Consider the following 25,000-nt stretch of genomic DNA (forward strand, 5'->3'; position numbering starts at 1 on the left):
CCAGAAGGAATTTACAAAAGAGCACTCCACAAAAGGAGAATATAATATATATAATATATAATGTTGACAATGCCCGCACGCTCGAACAAAAATGTCAAAAAAAAAAACACTCGCATTACGCAACAAGCAGCGTTCAAATCGGGACGAAAGTTGACGGAAAAAACGAAATAAAATTAAAAAAAACGATTATAATTGACAATACGATATAAAATCGAACGAGGGAGGAAAAAAATTATGGCAAAAAAAAAGTCAAAATATGCGCAGAATTTACTTCGGCGCAATCGAGTTTTCTGTACACGTTTAATCAAGGCCACCGATTATAGATCTATACTTTCGGTGGTCTCATGAAACTTTAACCACGGGCCGGTGGTGGCCCGGCCTATATCGTTGCCAGTGCAGGATTATGGCTAACTTTGACCTTAAATAAAATAAAAATAAAAACTACTGTGGCTAGAGGCTAGAGGGCTACAACTTGGTATGTCTGATGATTGAAGGGTGGATGATCAACATACCAATTTGCAGCCCTCTAGCCTCAGTAGGTTTTAAGATCTGAGGGCGGACAGAAAAAGTGCGGACAATAAAGTGCTGATAGAAAAAAGTGCGGACAGGAAAAAGTTCGGACAGAGAAAAGTGCGGACAGAAAAAGAGCGGACAGAAAAAACTGCGGACAGAAAAAGTGCGGACAGGAAAAGGTGCGGACAGAAAAAGTGCTGAAGAATGAAATGCGGACAGAAAAAGTGCGGACAGAAAAAGTACGAAAAAAAAGTCCGAACAGAATAAAGTGCGGACAGTAAAAAAGAGCGGACGGACAGACAAAGCCGGCACAACAGTTTTCCTTTACGGAAAACTAAAAACTGCTAAATTAACAGATAAAAACGACCAATCACGACAACACAAACCTGTCGAAAGCGTGTGTATGAGTGAGGAAGGAATGTGAGTGAGGCCAGAATGAGGAAAGCCTAGAATCTCTCTCTCTCTCTCTCTCTCTCTCTCTCTCTCTCTCTCTCTCTCTCTGAGGTCTACCTATGCGCAGTGTGTAACCCTATACTTCCACTGTGGAATGTGTGTGTGTGTGTGCGCGTGTGTACACCTTGTCATACTACTGTAGTATGAGCTATGAGGGGGTGACTGCTCCCCCTCCCTCCCCCGCCACCACATAACCCCCAATTTCACTCCCCATTTCCCAGAGAGAGAGAGAGAGAGAGAGAGAGAGAGAGAGAGAGAGAGAGAGAGAGAGAGAGAGAGAGAGAGGTGGAAATATATGATAGCCCCTCAAATATAAAGGAGCTGAATGAAGATTTTTGAGAGAGAGAGAGAGAGAGAGAGAGAGAGAGAGAGAGAGAGAGAGAGAGAGAGAGAGAGAGGTGAAATATATGATAGCCCCTCAAATATAAAGGAGGTGAATGAAGATTTGAGAGAGAGAGAGAGAGAGAGAGAGAGAGAGAGAGAGAGAGAGAGAGAGAGAGAGAGAGAGAGAGAATGAATGGGGGTGCCTGTGAAGACAGCCTGTTTTACCTTAAGAGTTTTATTCCTTTGACATTGATTTGGTCTTTGTCTTGAAATACATACATACATAGACATTTAAACACACGCATACATACATAAATACACATTTAAATACGAGAGACTAAAGACAGAATACATCCAAATGTAAGAACATTCAATTCGCATGTATGGCTACGCGCATGCGCAGTATTCCCTCTTGTACTATTGGGAGTCAAATGTAATATTTCTTCGAACAAAGACTGACGATTATTATTATTATTATTATTATTATTATTATTATTATTATTATTTACATAGAATACCAAGACACATTTCTACAATCTCATTGGACTTCCCCTAAATCCTGGTCCTCAATGAAAGGTGTAAAATGGGATTAAATCAAAGTTTGAGAAGTTAGACAGCTGTCTGGGAAGTTACCAAATGGTATAGATGACAAACTGATGCCTGTGAAGTTTATATGGAAGTTCTAACTTCAAACAGAATTGGTTTATTAGGCAACACAGTTGCAGGTGTTAAAATAATTTAAAGTTTCTGGTGTTGAGTCAAAGTATAACGAATTGAAAGCATATGGCAAAATGGTTTTAGTTTTCTGTAAAAGAAAACTGTTGTGCCGGCTTTGTTTGTCCGTCCGCACATTTTTCTGTCCGCCCTCATCTCTTAAAAACTACTGAGGCTAGAGGGCTGCAAATTGGTATGTTAATCACCCACCCTCCAGTCATGAAACATTCCAAATTGCAACCCTCTAGCCTCAGTAGTTTTTATGTCATCTAACGTTAAAGTTAGCCATAATCGTGTTTCTGGCAACGATATAGGACAGGGCACCACCATGTCGTGGTTAAAGTTTCATGGGCCCCGGCTCATACAGCAATAAATACCGAGACCACCTAAAGATAGATCTATTTTCGGTGGCCTTCATTATACGCTGTAGCGGCTGTACAGAAAACTCGATTGCGCCGAAGACACTTCAGCGCATTTTATACTTGTTTATTCTGGTGAGAATAAACAGAACTGTTTTTTTTTAAAGGATAACTGTTTGAGTTAATTATTAGAGTTAATACGGCTGCTGTTGGTGAATTAGGACGCTCGCACTGTTGGCGAGAAGAGTCACAAAATCTGGCGTCACCATTGTTGGCGAAACGGGTCAGAACCCCTAACGACACCATTGTTGGTGATACAAGACCAGATTTGTAAAACAGCTGTTGGTGGTGACGAAAGCGCTGATGTTGTTGGAGGAACAGACGAGAATTTCTCGTAATAACAATGCTATTGATGAGAACTGTTATAAACAATGCATTTATTGTTGTGATATGTCAAATATCTCAGTTACAAACAAATTTTGTTGGTGCTGAAAACAGCCTGATGTAAAAGAGCTGTTGTTGGAGAAACGGACCAGACTGATGTTATCAAGATCAAAACCTGGCACAAACACAACTGTTGTTGAAGAGACGAATAACAACTCGTTCCCGGTAGCAAATTCCTGAGATGTATGCTAGTATTGCACCAGCCCCGTATTTTTTGCCTTGCCCCTAGGTTAGGTTAGGTTTAATTTAAAACGAAGGAGTAATTTGGGTGTGGGAAACATAATGAGATTATTTTCAAGAAAATTCTATGGTTAGTTTTTAAGATATGGCGTCCCGCTTTTTGCAGGGAATGGTCCCGTACTCGGTTCCATCTCGGGGAAAATCCTTCCCGGTAATATTATTGGCGAGATGGAACAATGATAAAATCGGCAGCAACATGAATATTGAATATTGTAGTTATTTTTGTTGTCATTGTCATTCCTTCGGCGGCAACACAGTTGTCTCTGGCTAAATGCGCACAAGCGTGGCCAGGCATATAAAGTGTTTACGTACAAATCAGGTTCCTGATTGAGAGAGGAATCAAAATGAGGAGAGGAACAGCACAATCAGGGTACTAATGTGACCTGATTATATACTCATGCGTCAGGTGACATTATGATGCGCGGCCAGTCCACGATATCTCGTGACGGGTATTTTGTAAGACATTTGCTTCGATTTGCTTTTGTCGATACTTTCTAAATCAACCTGTTTTCCCTATCAACAAGTTTAGGTTCTAGTTATTTATTTATTTGTTAATTTATCTATTTGTTTTCCTATTTTTTACTTGTTAAATGATATTTCTACTTATTTATTTTTAATATTTTGTTGAATGTTCAAATTATTGACATTTATGTTTCATCGTGTTAGTGCCGGGATGAGGATGGTAGTCAACCTCTTTCTAAATCTCTTACATAAAAAAAAACTTTTTCTCTATCCAAATGGAAGTTTCCAAACTTTAAAAAAAATATAATTATTGTTCAATTATATGATTTTTGTAATTACGTAGTTAATTGTTAAGCCTTGTTATTAATTTAAGGTGTAAATCAGTATAATTTCAGCCGCGTCTACTTATAAATATGGAAGGACTTATTGGCTCTAATTATCAATAACCTGTTTTCGTACTATCTATAATTTTCAGACTATTGCTATCTTTAGAAATCTATGACCTCTTTTGACCTCGTTTTCCCCCTAATCGATCAATCAACACAAACAAGTGACTCCCGTTACTGACACAAGTGCGCATGCGCAAGATGATGCTTCCAGAATGCATGAGAAGTTCTAGTTCCGAAACAGGTCTCAGTAAAATTACATGAGCGTCGTTGTTAATGGAATAATCATTAGGGTCTAGCTCTTAGCGAGAATGATAATGAATGCTGTTTCCTGATGATCAACTTGTGTGTGTGTGTGTGTGTGTGTTTGTATCCAGTATATATATATATATATATATATATATATATATATATATATATATATATATATATATATATATAAAAATATATATATATATATATATATATATATATATATATATATATATATATATATATATATATACATACATACATACATACATACATACATACATACACACATATATATATAGACAAATACACCACACATATGTATATTTATATATATACATAAATATACATATGTGGACAGTATATATATATATATATATATATATATATATATATATATATATATATATATATATATATATATATATATAATTTGTGTGTATGTATGTGCATGTATTTTTATGAGTCTAATACTTACTGAATTCCAAAATCTTGTTTTGATATTGTATTCACTTTGGCATCACTTACCACCTTGCAAACACCAAAGAAAAATAAAAACATGTAATTCAATTAAAAAATATATACACCTACGCACACAGAATGAAGAAAGATACTTTAAAAAACCCACACACAAACCACAGATAAAAAAGAAAAAAAAATAAATTTCTTTCACCCAGAAAAAGCTGGAAAGGAATGGAAAAGTCCAGCAGGCGATGGGTGGGATGGAAGCCGAGCCTCTGGAAGGGTTGAATTGGCAGAAGATTCCTGTAAGGATCGCGGGAGTCGAGGCGATCCCCAGAGGACAGAATTGAAAGATGGGATTCTGGAAGAATTGGGTCAGTCTAAGCGGATTCTTGCGTTATATCATATTACATTATATATATATATATATATATATATATATATATATATATATATATATATATATATATATATATATATATATAAGCGTTAAGTTACAAATGTCGTTTAATATACAATTCGCTCTACCTCGGAAATAATATATGTATATATATTTATACGCAAACCAAAGGGGAATTATAGTTGATAAGAAATTCGTCGTCTCGTGGGCTTAATGCTTGTATATATATCAGGTGATGTGATAAAAATTATATATATATATATATATATATATATATATATATATATATATATATAGATAGATATATATATATATATATATATAGATATATAAATATATATATATATATATATATATATATATATATATATATATATATATATATATATATATATATATATATATATATATATATATATATATATATATATATATATATATATATGTGTGTGTGTGTGTGTGTGTGTGTGTGTGTGTGTGTGTGTATTATGTCTGAGTGTAAGGATACATTCAAATAATTATCTATATTTGCAAATAGTTATTTTATCAGAAACATTCAGTAGTCATTATCGAGTGCGCATACATGCGTATGTATGTTTCTCTGAAAACACACACACGCAGGAGAGAGAGAGAGAGAGAGAGAGAGAGAGAGAGAGAGAGAGAGAGAGAGAGAGAGAGAGAGAGAGAGAGAGACGTTTGATGTTTATCTCGTCAAGGTCCTCTGGTCTTCAATGTTGGTACATTTTGACGGAATGCTGATCAATTATTCTCTCTCTCTCTCTCTCTCTCTCTCTCTCTCTCTCTCTCTCTCTCTCTCTCTCTCAATATACATATGTGTACTGTATATGTATATATGCATACTTTTGCTTTTTCCCTTTTATATCTCCACGCCACCTGCATACACTGAACCTTTGCCTCTGAGAGAGAGAGAGAGAGAGAGAGAGAGAGAGAGAGAGAGAGAGAGAGAGAGAGAGAGAGAGAGAGAGAGAGAGAGCAGTAATAGGGTATTTCAGACCTATTTCTGTCCTGCACTAAGACGATTAGTGTCATTCACGACCGGCAATAAGAAGCTCCTAGCTTCTTCTTCTATGAAACCTGGAGAACCGAGAGAAAAATTATAGAAACGTTATTTTTTTCTTCAAACGTTTACGTCAGATATTCAGGGTAAACGTTTTCGTGGAATGGCTGATTGTTAACATTTAAGTTCTGCTACTCGAAGTTCATGCGCTTATAAAGGCGCATTCGAGGGTACATCCAGATTACTCGAATGTTTGTAAATGCTCGTGAGTATTTTTAGTTTTCTGTAAAAGGAAACTATTGTGCCGGCTTTGTCTGTCCGTCCGCACTTTATTCTGACCGCACTTTTTTCTGTCCGCCCTCAGATCTTAAAAACTTCTGAGGCTAGACGGCTGCAAATTGGTATGTTGATCATCCATCCCCCAATCATCAATCATACAAAATTGCAGCCCTCTAGCCTCAGTAGTTTTTATTTTATTTAAGGTTAAAGTTAGCCATAATCGTACTTCTGGCAACGATATTGGCTAGGCCACCACTGGGCCGTGGTTAAAGTTTCATGGGCGGCTGCTCATACAGCATTATACCGAGACCACCGAATGATAGATCTATTTTCGGTGGCTTTGATTATGCGCTGTAGCGGCTGTACAGAAAACTCGATTGCGCCGAGGTTCCTTCGGCGCATATTTTACTTGTTTTGTGAATGGACTGAAATCAGTGAAACTATGAATGAATGAATCGTTTACACATACTATGTCTGATGCGAACCTTTGGATCTATGTATAGAAGGCAAGTAATTATTGTTTTGTCTTGTTTTCCTTTGAGATATATATATATATATATATATATATATATATATATATATATATATATATATATATATATATATATATATATATATATATATATATATATATATATATATATATATATATATATATATATATATATATATATATATATATATATCGTATTTCACACTCAGTTTACCAGCGTTTTAAATATGAATAGTTTTTAGAATGAAATATATGCATATAAGAGTCGTTTCTACTATGAGAAATGATGATATTTATAATTAATTTATCAAAGGTATTTAAATACAAAAAATGGGATGGTTTTAACCTCTAGTTCCTATAAAGGGTTTTAAAACCTATATATTAAAGGTGCTCTGACTATATATATATTTAAATATATATATATATATATATATATATATACATATATATATATATATATATATATATATATATATATATATATATATATATATATATATATATATATATATATATTAAAGGTGTTTTGATACATATGTGTTTTAATAGAATACATCAAAAGCGTTTTAAATCTGCTTAAGAGTTCCAAACTTAAACCCTTTCACACAAATGTTTTTAAATGCACACACACAAACAGGACGTGTTTTAAAACACGTACATCGGAAGCGTTCAAACTCCGCAGCGAAGATAATTTCCAAACTCCCCCGCAAAAGCCACGCCACCAAATTGTCCATGACAGAACCCACAACTTCCGCAAAAAAATAAATAAAAAATAAATAAAAAATAAAAAAAACTTCACGTTCAGAAAATAAATGATGCTACAAAAGAACCCGCCGGACCGCAAGAGGAAACATTCTCTCAAGTGTGCATAGCCTGCATCCTGCATTGCAACAAGATGCATTGCTTTATTTATTGTTTTTCTATAGTTTTTTTTTTCTTGCTTTACAATCATCTACAGTTATCTGCGTCATTCATAAACGTTTCGGTTTATGAATGGAAAAGGTTCTGTTACGTTATTTCATTAGCTTATTCGCTTGCAATCATCTACGTCATTCATAAATACTTCGATTTATGAATGGAAAAGGTTCTATCATGATATTTCATTAGCTTATTCGCTTCACAATCATCTAAGTCTTTCATAAACATTTCGATTTATGAATGGAAAAGGTTCCATTATGATATTTCACTAGCTTTTTCGCTTGACAATCATCTACGTCAATCATAAACAAAGTGAGTTTATGAATGAACTATCTTTTTGGTATATGACATATTCCATCAAGAGAAATATACGCATTACTTTATCATTAATATTTTGACTATAGTATTTATCATACTGACAGCCTCCCTAGCTTGCAGGATGCATTGCTTTATACTATCATGATTTTTCATTAGCACATTTTCTTTACAATAAACTGTCATTCATAAATATTGGGTTTAAAAATGAAAAATGTTTTTGTTGTCATTCATATATATTGGGTTTAAAAATGAACAAAATCTTTGTTAAAGACACATTCTAGCAAGAGAAATATAGGTATCACTTCTTTCTTAATATTTTTACCAAAGCATTTATAATACAACTTATAATAATGGTTACTTACAGTCATACATCCAAAGACATTTGGAATTCTTTGTTTTTCAGCGAATTATTCTTTAAATATTATTCATTTCACTATAATTTATGATACCAAATCTCCATAAATGTTAACCAAGAATAAATATGCAAAGTTTTTTTGAGTGTGTCATCGATATTCTTCTTTACGATTTTTGCATTATTTATAATTCGTATTGTAGTGAGCAATATTCAGCGAGAGAAAACCTGAGTTGTTTTATTTATTTGGCAATGTATAATTATATATATATATATATATATATATATATATATATATATTATATATATTATATAACATACATACATACATACATACATACATACATACATGCATATATATATATATATATATATATATATATATATATATATATATATATATATATATATATATATATATATACACACCGTGTGTATGTATGTGTGTGTGTACTAATATAATAAAGAATAAACACAAGTCAGACCACCCCTTAGATAATAGATGAGGCATCTGTTTCCCAAAAAATCCCCTATGGGATAACTCCCATTAACCCATACCTTTTCTCCCATGTAATGCACCATGACTAATGGTACGGCCCCATCCCATATATTCCCCCATACGGTAATTCGGATTCCACCTTCTGGGACATAAGGACGGTAATCGCATTAATAAGAGTTGAAGTTTCAACCTTATGGGCATTTAGGATTTTCTTCGTCCGGAAGAAAACGGGAATTTTTCAATGTTTTTCTTGACAGAGAGTGAAGGGATTACATATTTTTGTAATTTTTTTTTATTACATTTTTGGCGTTGTTTTTTTTCGTATGAAGAACGGATATGAATTGATATATATTTTTGTTTTGTTTTAGTTAATACGTTTATCTGAATTGGAGCGTATTGCTAACTTTTCTTGGCGTTTATAGTCATCCACATACGGAGAATTATTCACTAAAATAATAATAATAATAATAATAATAATAATAATAATAATAATAATAATAATAATAATAATAATAATGAAAACACTCTTTCCACACGCACACACACATATATATATATACATATATATATACGAGTATATATATATATATATATATATATATATATATATATATATATATATATATATATATATATATATGTGTGTGTGTGTGTGTGTGTGTGTGTGTGTGTCTATCTATGTGTGTGTTTGTGTGGAAAATATACACGCGCAACTACAGAGAAAACAAATACTTGACCATACAATCACACACAGAACAAACTCAATATATAGAAGCGTTTGCCACATTATCATTTTTCTTCCCTTCAAAGGCAACTCAATGGCCACCTTCTCCTCTTCAATTTCAGTTTTCTGTAAAAGAAAACTATTGTGCCGGCTTTGTCTGTCCGTCCGCACTTTATTCTATCCGCACTTTTTCTGTCCGCCCTCAGATCTTAAAAGCTACTGAGTCTAGACGGCTGCAAATTGGTGTGTTGATCATCCACCCTCCAATCATCAACCATACTAAATTGCAGCCCTCTAGCCTTAGTAGTCTTTATTTTATTTAAGGTTAAAGTTATCCATAATCGTGCAACTGGCAACTCAACAACACAGGCTACCACGACCGGCTGAGAGTTTCATGGGCCGCGGCTCATACAGCATCATACCGAGACCACCAAAAGATAGATCTATTTTCGACGGCCTTGTTTATACTCTGTAGCGGTTGTACAGAAAATTCGATTGCGCCGAAGAAACTTCGACGCATTTTTTACTTATTCTTCCTTTCTAGTAACTTGACCTCCCAACCTTTCCTATCGCAGAAGGCATTGAAATCTCCATTAAGCTGACGTTTAGCAAACTCAGTCTCAATGGGAAATGAAATTATTTGAGAGAGAGAGAGAGAGAGAGAGAGAGAGAGAGAGAGAGAGAGAGAGAGAGAGAGAGAGAGAATTCTTATGGATAGGTTCGGTAATGATATCAATTTACAATTTTACAATTTTGTTGAAGTAATGGTCACTCACGCCAATTAATTCTCTTTTCTCTCTCTCTCCCTCTCCAACCCATCTGCGCTTAACAACAATCGACTAACAACCAGTTACAAATTCATCACTCGGTTCATCAAAGGCATGAGAGAGAGAGAGAGAGAGAGAGAGAGAGAGAGAGAGAGAGAGAGAGAGAGAGAGCTTTATCCTGCATGTTGAAATAATGAGTTTTGAGCGCATGAGCAAGCACCCAAACTTTAATGGACTTTCATTTTTATGACGTGTCTCAAACTGTGAGGATAGAGAGAGAGAGAGAGAGAGAGAGAGAGAGAGAGAGAGAGAGAGAGAGAGAGAGAGAGAGACTCTTGCTGTCTCAGGTTACAGTCAAATCGTCTGCCCAACAAGCGATTACACCATGGTTTATTAATACCTTTAAAAATCCGTAAAACAATAACACTGGACCACACGAAGCTTTAATGCAAAATGCTTGGTTCAAGATTACCATTGAATTAAGCAAAAGATTTTTAAGTACATAAAGTACATTTATAGATATCATAGCGAGGCTGACTTTCAATCGACACTACATATACATATTTGCCCTACAGAAATCCCATTCGACCCTTAAATCGACAGATAAAATACACACACACATATTTATATATATATATTTATATACATATATCTATACATAATATATACAGAAATCCCATTCGACCCTTAAATCTACAGATAAAATACACACACGCACACACACATATTTATATATATATACATATATCTATACATAATATAAACGCTTGATGGCCGTGTGGCTTAATGCTCGTCACTGTAGTCCTGAGTTCTCGTCTTCCGTGATTCGAGCCCACGAGACGAAGAACTTATTATCAACTAAAAAATTCCCCTTCGGGGAACATGCATGAAAATATAATTTATTATTTCCGAAGTAAAGCGAATTGGATTTTAAAGGACGTTCGTAGCTCAATGCTCGTATATGAATCACGGAAATGTGATAAAATTCATTCACACACACACACACACACACACACATATATATATATATATATATATATATATATATATATATATATATATATATATATATATATACATATATATATATATATATATATATATATATATATATATATATACATAAAATGTTTGTGTATGCCTGCACATATACATAACACATCCAATCTGGCTATCTCTTACTCCCACAACACAAGAAAATTATCCAAATTATCTCCACACATCCTGAGTCAAACAAATCACGAAAAAAGATGCACAAACGCTAAAAGGAACCGCCAAGCAAAAAAAAAAAAAAACTTGCATTCCTCTGGGTATCAAGCAACGCCCAACAAAACTGCTTGAATGCAGACGAGTCCAATTTCCTAAAACCTTTGATTTTATTTATCCCGATATCTACGAAGAGGCGAGGTGCCGCGAACCTCAGGACATGACCTGACCTGACCTCGATCGTTAAAGCGAGACATGACTGGTTTGATTTGCTTTTTAATTTATGGCTGAAAGAGAGAGAAAAAAAGTTTAATGTCTATAAAATGATGAAGTGAAAGACGGAAAGCATCATATGAATGGAAAAAGATTTGGTATTTATAAAATGAATAAAATTGGAAAGTGTTTTAGATCACGGTTTCAAATTTGCATGTCTGGCTTAATGACTAAAAAATCAGAAACAAAATGAACAACAAATGCGCCGAAGCAATCGAGTTTTCTGCACAGCGTATAATCAAGGCCACCGAAAATAGATCTATCTTTCGGTGGTCTCGGTATAATGCTGTATGAGCCGCGGTCCATGAAACCTTAACAACGGCCCGGTGGTGGCCTGTCTTGTATCGTTGCCACAAGCACGATTAAGGCTAACTTTACCCTTAAACAAAATAAAAACTTCTGGGGATAGAGGGCTGCAATTTGGTATGTCTGATGACTGGAGGGTGGATGATCAACATGCCAATTTGCAGCCCTCTAGCCTCAGTAGTTTTTAAGGTCTGAGGGCGGACAGAAAAAGTGCGGACAGAAAAAGTGCGGGCAGAAAAAAGTGCGGACAGAATAAAGTGTGGACACTGAAAAGTGCGGGCAGAAAAAAAGTGCGGACAGAATAAAGTGCGGACAGTAAAAAGCGCGGACAGAAAAAAGTGCGGACAAAATAAAGTGCGGACAAAATAAAGTGCGGACGGACAGACAAAGCCGGCACAACAGTTTTCTTTTACAGAAAACTAAAAATAAGAAGTAACTTCAAGACTAAATTATCAACCAAATATTCGGTGTGTGCCCGGACATGCCCAACCGGAATCCGAAGCACACAGGCGCCTTTTGCATAATTTATTCTGTGCCCAGAAAATCACACTTCGATCCGCTGTGGGGGAAACGCCCAATTCTTGCCTTGATATGCATGAGTGAGAAGGTCTTAATCGTTGGAGATTGAACTTCACAATGAGGTGGAGATTTTTACTGTGAATTCTTTGCAGGTTGTGATAATAATAATAATAATAATAATAATAATAATAATAATAATAATAATAATAATAATAATAATAATAACAAAACAAGAGAAAAAGATAACAAATGCAAAAGAATGATAATATCAAATATTAACAACAATAATAAATATAAACAAGTAATAAATGCGCCGAAGCTTCTTCGGCGCAATCGAGTTTTCTGTACAGCCGCTACAGCGTATAATCAAGGCCAACGAAGATAGATCTAACTTTCAGTGGTTTCGTAATATTGCTGTATGAGCCGCGGCCTATGAAACTTTAACTATGGCCCGGTGGTGGCCTTTCCTAAATCGTTGCCAGAAGCACGATTATGGCTAATTTTAACCTTAAATAAAATAAAAATCAATGAGGCTAGAGGGCTGCAATTTGGTATGTTTGATGATTGGAGGGTGGATGATCAACATACCAACTTGCAGCCCTCTAGCCTCAGTAGTTTTTAAGATCTGAGGGCGGACAGATAAAGTGCGGACAGAAAAATCTGTAACAACACCGAATGCCAATTATATAATAATCACATTCACAGTTTATTGACGCAAACCCCACATGTAGCACTATATGACCTTTGACCTTGGTCCAACCCCTAACCCCCTCCCCCCCCCCCCAAAAAAAAAACAAATTATCATCATACGAAGTGTAAAAGTGAAAAAAGACGCTCTAAGTGGTTGTAAATAACCTCTAATTCACGAGGAAATACGGCGTGAAAAAACCCTGTTATGGATCCCCCCCCCAAAAAACAAATAATTAACATGATTTTTGTTTCTTTTTTTGTTGGCGGATCCAAAACCGAGAGTTTTTTTCGCCGTATTTCCTCGTGCATTAGAGGTTATAATAATAATAATAATAATAATAATAATAATAATAATAATAATAATAATAATAATAATAATGACGTAAAAATGAAAAAAGTTGCACTTAAGTGTCCGTAAGTAACCTCTAACGCACGAGAAGATAAGGAGAAAAAAATCTCTCCATTACAGCCCCAAGAAAAAATACACACACACACACACTCAAATTATCATCATAAAAAGAGTTAAAGTGAAAAAAAAATAATCTTAAGTAGCCACAAGTAACTTACAATGCATGAGAAGATATGGCGAAACACCTCCCTATCAGAGCAAGAAGAAAAAACAAAGAAAAAACAACCACACAGATATAATAAGTAACCATTAAGACGAAAAACCTCTCTATCACAAAACAAAACACAAAATAAACACACACACAAATCATCATCATAAAAAGCGTAAAAATGGGGAAAAAAAGTAGCTCCCATGTGGCCGTGAGTAACCATTAATGCATGAGGAGATAGGAAAAAAACTCTCTATCATGACGAAAAATAAAAAAAAAACACAAAAATTATCATCACAAAAAGCGTAAAAGCAAAAAAAAAAAAAAGTAGCTACTAAGTGGCCGTAAGTAGCCCCTAATGCACGAGGAGATAGAAAAAAAAAAAACCTCCCTATCAGAAAAAAAAAAAAAAAAAAAACCCTTGCAGGAGGGTGCATTATCTCACCGAAAATGTCCACATGGCCCACACGTTGCACCCTCCTCCCCCACCGCCCCCCTCCTTCCGAATTCTTCATCAGAAGCCCTCAACAGCTTTTTGGGGTTTTTATAAACATTCGACCAAGGATGACCTACTTTCGGGACGCCCTTGTATCCTTGTATTCTCGTCCCTCCGGCGGGAGAAGAGGCAGAAGGCGATGACGGGGAAGGAAAGGAGAATAAAAGGAGGAAGGTGTGAGGAGGAAGGAGATCAGAGGAACAGGAGGATAAATGAGAAGAAGGAGAGGAGGAAAGAATGAAAATGAGTACGTGAGAAGATGAACTTAAAGGTAGAAGAGAAGTGAGTATGAAAGAGGGAGAGAAAAAAATAAAAGGAGGAAAACAAAAGGAAGAAGAGGAGGAGGAGGAGGAGGAGGAGGAGGAGGAGGAGGAGGAGGAGGGCCACTCAACGACACAGGAAGGCACTTAGAAAGCCTTATCTATCGCAGCTCTAAACGCCATTAGATAAAAAAGTCGATGAAATGCCGGATGCATGCCGTACGGAGCTTGGAAAGAGAGAGAGAGAGAGAGAGAGAGAGAGAGAGAGAGAGAGAGAGAGAGAGAGAGAGAGAGGGTGTATGCTACTGGGGGTAGGGGGAATTAAACGGGAGTGGGGGGGTCACTGATAATTACTTTCAAGCACCAAGGGGTGACATACAACTTGCATTCCAATTGGGCTTAGTAACAAAGGTTGGGAAGAGAGAGAGAGAGAGAGAGAGAGAGAGAGAGAGAGAGAGAGATAAGGTGGGTAGAGGGTGGGTGGGGAAAGGAGTAATGCACACCTAGATAACGGGAGCAGAGAGAGAGAGAGAGAGAGAGAGAGAGAGAGAGAGAGAGAGAGAGAGAGAGAGAGAGAGAGAGATTTGACAAGTGATTCATACACGAATATAGATTTCATATGAATGCCATTAAATAATATCTACAACATACAAGAGTACCAACCTTCTCTCTCTCTCTCTCTCTCTCTCTCTCTCTCTCTCTCTCTCTCTCTCTCTCTCTCTCTCACTCACTTTTCCCATTATCAATACAGTTTACGTTTCTCTTCCAATGTTATTTAATCTCTTTACACTCAACCCCTCCTCTCTCTCTCTCTTTCTCTCTCTCCCTCTCTCTCAGTGTGGGTGTGGGCGTGTAGTCAACCTGCTTTGTAGTCGCCTCACGCCCAGCGTCATGGGTAGCGCCCATAATGCTGTCGAAGACATCAGCATTGAAAAATAATATATTCGATTAGTAAACAAAACCGGATCCTCTTCAATTCCCAATTCCACTCACAGGTGAGAGAGAGAGAGAGAGAGAGAGAGAGAGAGAGAGAGAGAGAGAGAGAGAGAGAGAGAGAGAGAGAAAAGAAGTTTGTTTGTGGCCAACTAGCTGAAACCGTTTTGCGTTCTGAATGCATAAGTTTCATGAACTCATTGACTTGCTATAGAGAGAGAGAGAGAGAGAGAGAGAGAGAGAGAGAGAGAGAGAGAGAGAGAGAGAGAGAGAGAGGTTTGTTTACGACTAACTTGCCAAAGCCGTTTTGCGTTCTGAATGTTTAAGTGCAATGAACTCACCTTCTTCCTTGCACTTGAGAGATATACGTAGTACATTAGGCTCCGTTCATTTACCTGTAGGAAAAAAAGAAAAACGGTTTTTTTACTTATCTATGGAACGACGGAAATGGAAATAATGAAAGAATATTTATGGTATTTATCATAGAAATGGCAGCATTTAAAATGGCTCACTATACTATTTTAAAATGATATTAAAATTTTTTGTATAAGGGTGCAAAATAATATACAGATGAATATGGAAATTTTGGTGACCGAGAAAGTAAACATTGTCTGTCCGTCCGTACTTTTTCTGTCTGCACTTTTTTCTGTCCGCACCTTTTTTCTGTCCGCCCTCAGATCTTAAAAACTACTGAGGCTAGAGGGCTGCAAATTGTTATGTTGATCATCCACCCTCCAACCATCAAACATACCAAATTGCAGCCCTCTAGCCTGAGTAGTTTTTATTTTATTTAAGTTTAAAGTTAGCCATAACCGTTCTCCTGGCAACGATATAGGATAGGCCACCACCTGACCGTGGTTAAAGTTTTCATGGGCCGCGGCTCATACAGCATTATACCGTGACCACCAAAAGGTACATCTATTTTCGGTGGCCTTGATTATACATGTACAGAAAACTCGATTGCGCCGAGGAAACTTCGGCGCATTCTTACATGTTTTTTATCGGAATTAATCCAATAGCTGATAGAGTTTATAGATCTATAAAAACAATTATATATATACACTATAATAATTCATAACTTCACACAGAAAGCTTTTCTGCTCAAAAATATATTCGGCAAACAAAATACATTAGTACTTTCATCTTTAAAACATAAATAGTCAGAGTGGATGACGGTTATAAACCCAAGCGAGAAAAAATAAGAAAAACAAATAAATAAATAAGTAAATAAATAAATAAACAAATAGAGAAACAGAGAAATAAATAAATACAAGGAAAGGGCAAGAACGGCGCCATTTACTTAAAGACCTTTCCCAGGAGTTTTTCCATTTACCCCTATTGTTTTACCACTGTCTTTTGTTTGAGACTTCTCTCTCTCTCTCTCTCTCTCTCTCTCTCTCTCTCTCTCTCTCTCTCTCTTGTTTGCAAAGAAGCCGAGTCTTCTCTCTTTTGTCTCTCTTGTTTGCACGACAATCCATCTCTACCTTTGCACTCTGACTCACAGTTTCCCTGAGACCCCGAGATCGATCAGAACGGGGGGGTCATGGTCCTGTTACTTGGGAAATCCATCGTGACATTGCTGACATAATATCATTAAATTTGCATCTGGTGGTCAGCCAACTGATACTGTATACTCTGGATTCAAGTATATTTTACATTAGGAAAGAATTTATTTGGACCTATGAAGTCATTCAGAGGTGAAAGGAAAATTGAGAATAGGAGGTTTCAAAGGTGTAACGAGAGGAAAACCTCGCAGTAGTACTATGAAACATTGTTAGAGGTGGGTTGAGGAAAGTATGATGGAAGAGAGAATATGAATGGAGGTACAGTAAAAGGAATTTCCTCCATTGGAATCATTATTCCTTCACAAAATTCAGATAAAATACATAGTAGAAAAAATACTTTATAAACGCAGTGAACATAGCTTTAAATAATATGTAGTATTATTATATAGCTTTACGTAATATGTAGTGTTATTATTCTGCTCAAACAAATTCTAAGATAAAATAATGATCAGATAAGTTGTATATATTTGTAGATAAGTTCTATATAGTTGTATATAAGTTGCAAATAGTTTTAGATGAGTTGTCTATAGTTTTCGATAAGTTGTACTTTATAGTTGTAGAAAAGCTGCATATTGATAAGTTGTATATAGTTATAGATATGTTGCATATAGTTATAGATAAGTTGCATATAGTTGTAGATAACTTGCATAGAGTTGAGGATAAGTTGTATATAGTTATAGATAAGTTGCATATAGTTGTAGATAAGTTGCATAGGGTTCTAGATAAGTTGCATATAGTTGCAGATAAGTTGTCTATAGCTGAATACAAGTTGTATAGAGTAATTCTGTCTCACAACTGCAAAAACATATCCGGAAGATTAAGACTAATAAAAAATAAAACGCACCGCCAGAATAATCACAACCAGCTAATCAATTCGCCAGTCACAACCCTTGAAGCAGCCAACAACCACACGACAGGTTGTGAATGTAACAACAAGCCAAAACTAAAATAAAATAAATAACATAACAAACAGAGATATAGTCTACGCAAGGCTATTCACTTAAGAGGCGATTAGAATGCACAATAACCTTCTAATTAAAAAACTAGTTAACCAAATAAATAAATATACGAATAAATATACACAAAGGGTCAGCGAGGGAGGTCAGGAACTTTGAATATTCATTTAGTAGCGTCGACTACTTTTTTTTTTCTGAGACCGGGATCAGCGTCGCACTTTAAAATAACCTGGACTCAGATTGACCTTGGATGAATCATGGGACCGAAAGATACTTTGGACCTCGCTTCCACCCACGCACGCGCGAGCGCGCGCGCACACACACACACACACACACACACACACACAAACACACACACATACCCCTTACAGAGGAAGCATCCGTACATTACATGTGCACAGACTTTAAAAGCTTGCGTTCACCATCAATAAATATTTTATAGAAAGATAAATGTTCAAATTATACACACCTTTATCCCGTGTACGCAGAAACATACGTACATACACACATGTACACAAGTACAGTGCCTATATATGTATATGTATATATTATATATATACATATATATATATATATATATATATATATATATATATATATATACAGTATATGTATATATAAATATATTTATATATATATAAACATATAATATATATAATTATATAAATATACATACATACATACATACATACATACATACATACATACATATATATATATATATATATATATATATATATATATATATATATATATATATATATATACACTACGATTACAATCACATTTGATACTATATATATACATGTGTACACACATACACTCAAAGACATACACGTTTACACACGTATACCATTAAAAGAAAGATATACATACACAAAGACAACATACCATGCACTCAGACACATATACATGCACACATACGCGCACAAACACGCTCACACACACACACACATACACACGCAATCACCATTGTAAGCAGTAATGGTCTAAACTGGCTTCAAGTGCACAATCCTATTAGAGTGAAGGACGGCCATTAGCGAGAGAGAGAGAGAGAGAGAGAGAGAGAGAGAGAGAGAGAGAGAGAGAGAGAGACTTAAGCAACAGGTCTTTTGACCCTGTAAAATCCTGTATAAAAGAAAATAACGCAAAGGGAGTATAAGGAATTTATAGCAGGCGGAAAGTGGTGGTGACTGTTTTGCAAGCAATTTATGGAAAATGCAAAATTCTCCGCTGAATTTTTATAAATTTTCACATATTTTGTATCGTTGTTTATACACACACACCCACACACCTATATATATATATATATATATATATATATATATATATATATATATATATATATATATATATATATAAACATATATATAATATAATTATATATATACATATACATATATATAATATAATTATATATATACATATCTATATATATTATGTATATGTATATGTGTGTATATATACACATATATATATGTGTAGGTATGTATATATATACATACATATATACATCAATTGCAGACCCAGTAACTCCAAAAATCCTTTTATAAGATCAATAATAGTTTCCTTCACAAAAAAATTTCTAAAAAAAAATAAAATTCACCATAAAAAAACCATCCTTTCCGAGGAATCCTTCGCCACGAGTATCCTACAGAGAGTCCTACAGACATTAGAGAAAGAGGAGGAGGAGGAGGGGGAGGAGGAGGAGGATGAGGAGGATGGAGGAAACGATACCCTCCACCCACTCACCCTTGTGTCCTCGTAGCCTAAGGTCTAAAGTCACCTACGCCCCGCCCAATATACTAGCCTGGGTGGAGGTAAATTGAAAGCTAACTTTTATTATTTCTTTTGTTAATGGCCGACGAGAGGCTTTTGTTCCTCGTGGATGATGTCTGGCGGACAAGGAAGAATGCGGAAAGCGAGAGAGAGAGAGAGAGAGAGAGAGAGAGAGAGAGAGAGAGAGGAATAACTCGATGAATGACTGTACTGAAGTAGAATTTGAAACTAAATCATTTTATATCTTCACGTGTATGAGAGAGAGAGAGGAATAACTCGATGAATGACTTATTGAAGTAGAATTTTAAACTAGATGATGTTATATCTTCACGTGTATGACAGAGAGAGAGAGAGAGAGAGAGAGAGGTTTTACCTTAGTTCAAAATATCATACGAATGAGAGAGAGAGAGAGAGAGAGAGAGAGAGAGAGAGAGAGAGAGAGAGAGAGAGAGAGAGAGGTTATTTTTGTAAAAGAATGTATATCTTCGCGTGTAGGCGAGACATTTTTCCTTGTTAAAATTATGACATGAATGCGGAAAGAGAGAGAGAGAGAGAGAGAGAGAGAGAGAGAGAGAGAGAGAGAGAGAGAGAGAGAGAGAGAGAGGAGGTAATTTTTTAAAAATATATATATATATATATATATATATGTTCGCATGTGGGCGAGACAGAATTTTCCTTTAGCTAAAATTATCATACGAAAGTGTGTCTATGTGTGTGTGGGTGACTGAGAGAGAGAGAGAGAGAGAGAGAGAGAGAGAGAGAGAGAGAGAGAGAGAGAGAGAGAGAGAAAACAATTATAACAGATATGAATAAGCAATAAGTGAGAAACTGCTGTTGAATATGTATTCAACTTTCTCATACAAAGATATACAAACCGAATGAGCATTTGCATAAGTGTTAGTGCATGTGTATGTATACAAAAGTGTTAGTGTATGTGTATGTATACATTGTATGTATACATAAGTGTTAGTGTATGTGTATGTATACAAAAGTGTTAGCGGGTGCATGTGTATACATAAGTGTTAGTACATGTATGTATACATAAGTGTTAGTGCAAATGTATGTAAACATTAGTGTTAATGGATGTGTATGTATACATACGGGTTAGTGGATGTGTATGTATATAATTGAGTTTGTATATAAGTGTGTATAAGTGTGATTAAGCACATTTCTGTGTATGAATATGCATGTGAGGCATCTAATTACGTGTACGAATGTAAACATGTAAATATATTAGAATGTGTAGTTATGTATATGAGAACTGTGAAGGTATGAACTATGCGCGCGTGTATTTGAATGCATTAATGAATGCACTTTTATGCTTGTATACAAGCATTCTTGTCAACACGCCCAACAGCAAGACGACAGGCAGCTTGCAAGAACGGCGTTTACTGCTTGTATTAGACAGACAATTCAATACTCATGACAATGAAAACAAGTAATAAATGCGCCGAAGTTTCTTCGGCGCAATCGAGTTTTCTGTACAGCCGCTACAGCGTATAATCAAGGCCACCGTAAATAGACCTATCTTTCGGTGGTCTCGGTATAATACTGTATGAGCCGCGGGCCATGAAACTTTAACCACGGCATGGTGGTGGCCTATCCTATATCGTTGCCAGAAGTACGATTATGGCAAATTCTAATCTTAAATAGAATAAAAACCACTGAGGCTAGAGGGCTGCAATTTGGTATGTTTGATGATTAGAGGGTGGGTGATCACCATACCAATTTGCAGCCCTCTAGCCTCAGCAGTTTTTAAGATCTGAGGGCGGACAGAAAAAGTGCGGACGGACAGACAAAGCCGGCACAATAGTTTTCCTTTCAGAGAACTAATAAAAACAAACGGGAGCAAATCAAAACAACGCAACAATCGGACAAGACAACTAAAGTGATGAATCACTTCTTTGTTATTCAACAAAGATTACGGCTGGTTGTTTCATTATTCCTCAGGTGTTGCGGCGCTGTTCGGAAGTCTGATCAACAACATTTGCAACAAACTCTCGCAGCAACCGAGAGCCTTTTCAGCCATGAAGGCGCGTTAAGGTTGTTTGTCTTAAAACAATATATAGAAGATAAGTTATTGAGGAAAGAGTTATAAGTCATCATATTAATGAGTAATTAAGATATAAATTATTGATAAGCGACAAGACAAATATTTATTTAGTTTAATATTTTGTAAGTAATTTTAGGGTAAATTGCTAATTAAGAAATTGAGAGTAAATTAATAATTAACAAATTGAAAGTAACCTGTTAATAAATAAATAGCTAGATAAATATAAAAATACATAATATATAAAAAAATAACGGATAACACAATTTTTTTGTAGGAAATAAAATCTCCCTTTTTTCTTTGTAAGAGAAAATATCAAATCTTTGAAATTTTTCTCAACAGGGTACCGTGCCCACCCCCATACCTGGCATCTACCCCTTAAACAAAACATGCACAAACATCTACCCCTTAACAAACAAAAACTGCAAAAAACATCTACTCCTTAACAAACAAAACATGCAAATAATATCTACCCCTTAACGAACAAAACACGCACAAACATCTTCCCCTGAACAAACAAAAAACACGCACAAACATCTACCTCTTAGAGAACAAAACACGCACACACATCTACCCCTTAACAAACAAAAAACATGCAAAAACCATCTACCCGTTAACAAACAAAACACGCACAAACATCTTCCCCTGAACAAACAAAAGTCATGCACAAACATCTACCCCTAAACAAACAAAACACGCACAAACATCTACCCCTTAACTCACAAAACACGCACAAGCATCTAACCCTTAAGAAACAAAACCTGCAAAAATAATCTATCCCTTAACAAACAAAATATAAAAAAATCTACCCCTCAACAAACAAAACACGCACAAACATCTACCCCGTAACGAACAAACCATGCACAAACATCTACCCCTTAACAAACAAAACCTGCAAAAAACATCTACCCCTGAACAAAGAAAACATGCACAGACATCTACCCATTAACAAACAAAACACACACAAACATCTACCCCTGAACGCACAAAACACGCACAAACATCTACCACTTAACAAACAAAACATGCAAAAGAAAAAAAAAATCTTGTTCTATCAATCTGCATTACATATTCCAGGGCGAGGTTCTGTCGCCTCCCCTGAATCCAAACGCGACGTAATGACGCCGAGAATCGTCGCACCTTTTGTTCGTTTGCGTTACAATGTTTGTCGTGACGTCATACGATGCTTTTCATTCAAAATAACAAACTGCAAGTGTGCGCACGCTCGCGCGCTGGTCGGCAACTGCTAATTAAGGGGGTGAATACCTGGTTAGAATGGCCTTTACTTCTGGGTCTTTTCAAGTTGTGGTGGCGCCAGGTTAGTTGTCGATCAATCGATGATATTAATATTGAATTCCCTTTGTTTATATAGCTGTTTATCTATCAGTCTATCTATTATCTATCTATATATAATATATATAATATATATAGATAGATATATAAATAAATAAATATATACCATATATATACACAAATATATATATATATATATATATATATATATATATATATATATATATATATATATATATATATATATATATATATATATATATATATATATAAATGAGAGAGAGAGAGAGAGAGAGAGATAAACCTGCAAAGCCAACACATCCAATATTCCCCATCAATCAATCAAAATCAACCTTGAACTGACCACAGACGCAGATGTGGGCATTGTGAACTTCCACTGGGGGTATCAGGTCACCTTGTGTTTAAGTGTATCGCGTTCATCAGATATGGCGTCAAAGTACCCTTTGATTTCTTGATAAACTCATGGATCACTTCGGTATAATTTATTAGAATATATCATGTATCCCCTCACAATTTATCATGTATCATTCCACGACAGCTGATCAAGACGACAATTTATGAAAATTGAAGTACAAAATACTTTCAGCCATTCATTGCTTGCCAATACCGTTGCGCTATGGTTTGAACAGGTATCTCCTATAAGATGATAATAGTTCCCTCAATTCAATGGCCCCTTTGGTGGGCTTGTTCCATATGAATAGGGTTCATCTTCTGAATAATAATAATAATAATAATAATAATAATAATAATAATAATAATAATATTCTTTGGAAGCTTGAATATCAAGTCAGTGGCCCCTGTGGTGGGCTTGTTCCATATGAATAGGGTTCATCTCCTGAATAATAATAATAATAATAATAATAATAATAATAATAATAATAATAATAATATCATCACATACCAAATAACAGTTCATTTACCGCCCTTTATCAAACTGTTAGTGTTTACTAATACCAGCAAGGCATACTTACATAAACCTTTACATTTGGTATAAGACCCCTTCTAAATTAAACAGCCCAAAATACCCTGTAATTAACGACGATATACCTTTCCCTACTAGAAGCAGACATGCAGGTATGCGTAAAAGGAAAGAAAAAAAGAAAAAAAGAAGAAAAAAAGAAAAAAGGTATTAAGTTCAACTCGACGATGGAAAAGCACGCGAAAGGATGGGGTCGAGTGCCACCCACATTGAAGACCTGCCTACTCGCGAGATGGGAGGAGGAGGAGGAGGAGGAGGAGGAGGAGGAGGAGGAGGAGGGAAGGAAATAAGGAAGGATGGGGAAGAAGAGGAGGAGGAGGAAGGAGGTAGGTGGCAGGAGCAGGAGGAAGAAGAAGAAGAAGAAGAAGAAGAAGAGGAGGAGGAGGAGGAGGAGGAGGAGAATAAGAAGAAGAAGAAGAAGAGGAGGAGGAGGAGGAGGAGGAGGAGGAGGAGGAGGAGGAGGAGGAACAAGATGATGATGATAACATCAGGAGGAGGAGTAGAGAAGATAATAATAATAATAATAATAATAATAATAATAATAATAATAATAATAATAATAATAATAATGAGAGGAAGAACAGAATGATTATAATAAAAATAAAAATAGGAGGAGGAAGTTAATAATAATAATAATAATAATAATAATAATAATAATAATAACAACAGGAGAGGGAGGAAGATGGAGAAGATGAAAACTCTAATAACAAGACAAAGGGGACGACGATAATAATAATATA

At 35.5% G+C, this 25,000-nt stretch overlaps 1 protein-coding gene across 3 annotated transcripts in view; it reads right to left on the reverse strand.

The window, feature by feature from the left end:
• The window catches only part of LOC136836096 (leucine-rich repeat-containing protein 15-like), a 372,814-nt gene that overhangs the window by 254,874 nt on the left and 92,940 nt on the right, over positions 1-25,000 (reverse strand). Inside the window, exon 1 of one of the 3 annotated variants that reach the window (XM_067100061.1) lies at positions 15,959-16,011. The exons of the other annotated variants lie outside the window; for them this stretch is intronic. Coding sequence (XP_066956162.1) covers positions 15,959-15,994 — 36 coding nt within the window. The 5' untranslated portion in view covers positions 15,995-16,011. Of the gene's footprint in view, positions 1-15,958; positions 16,012-25,000 lie in introns of those variants that run through there. 3 annotated transcript variants of the gene reach the window in all.

Source organism: Macrobrachium rosenbergii, chromosome 56 (assembly GCF_040412425.1).
Source record: "Macrobrachium rosenbergii isolate ZJJX-2024 chromosome 56, ASM4041242v1, whole genome shotgun sequence".
In the NCBI taxonomy this organism is placed as follows: Eukaryota; Metazoa; Arthropoda; class Malacostraca; order Decapoda; family Palaemonidae; genus Macrobrachium; species Macrobrachium rosenbergii.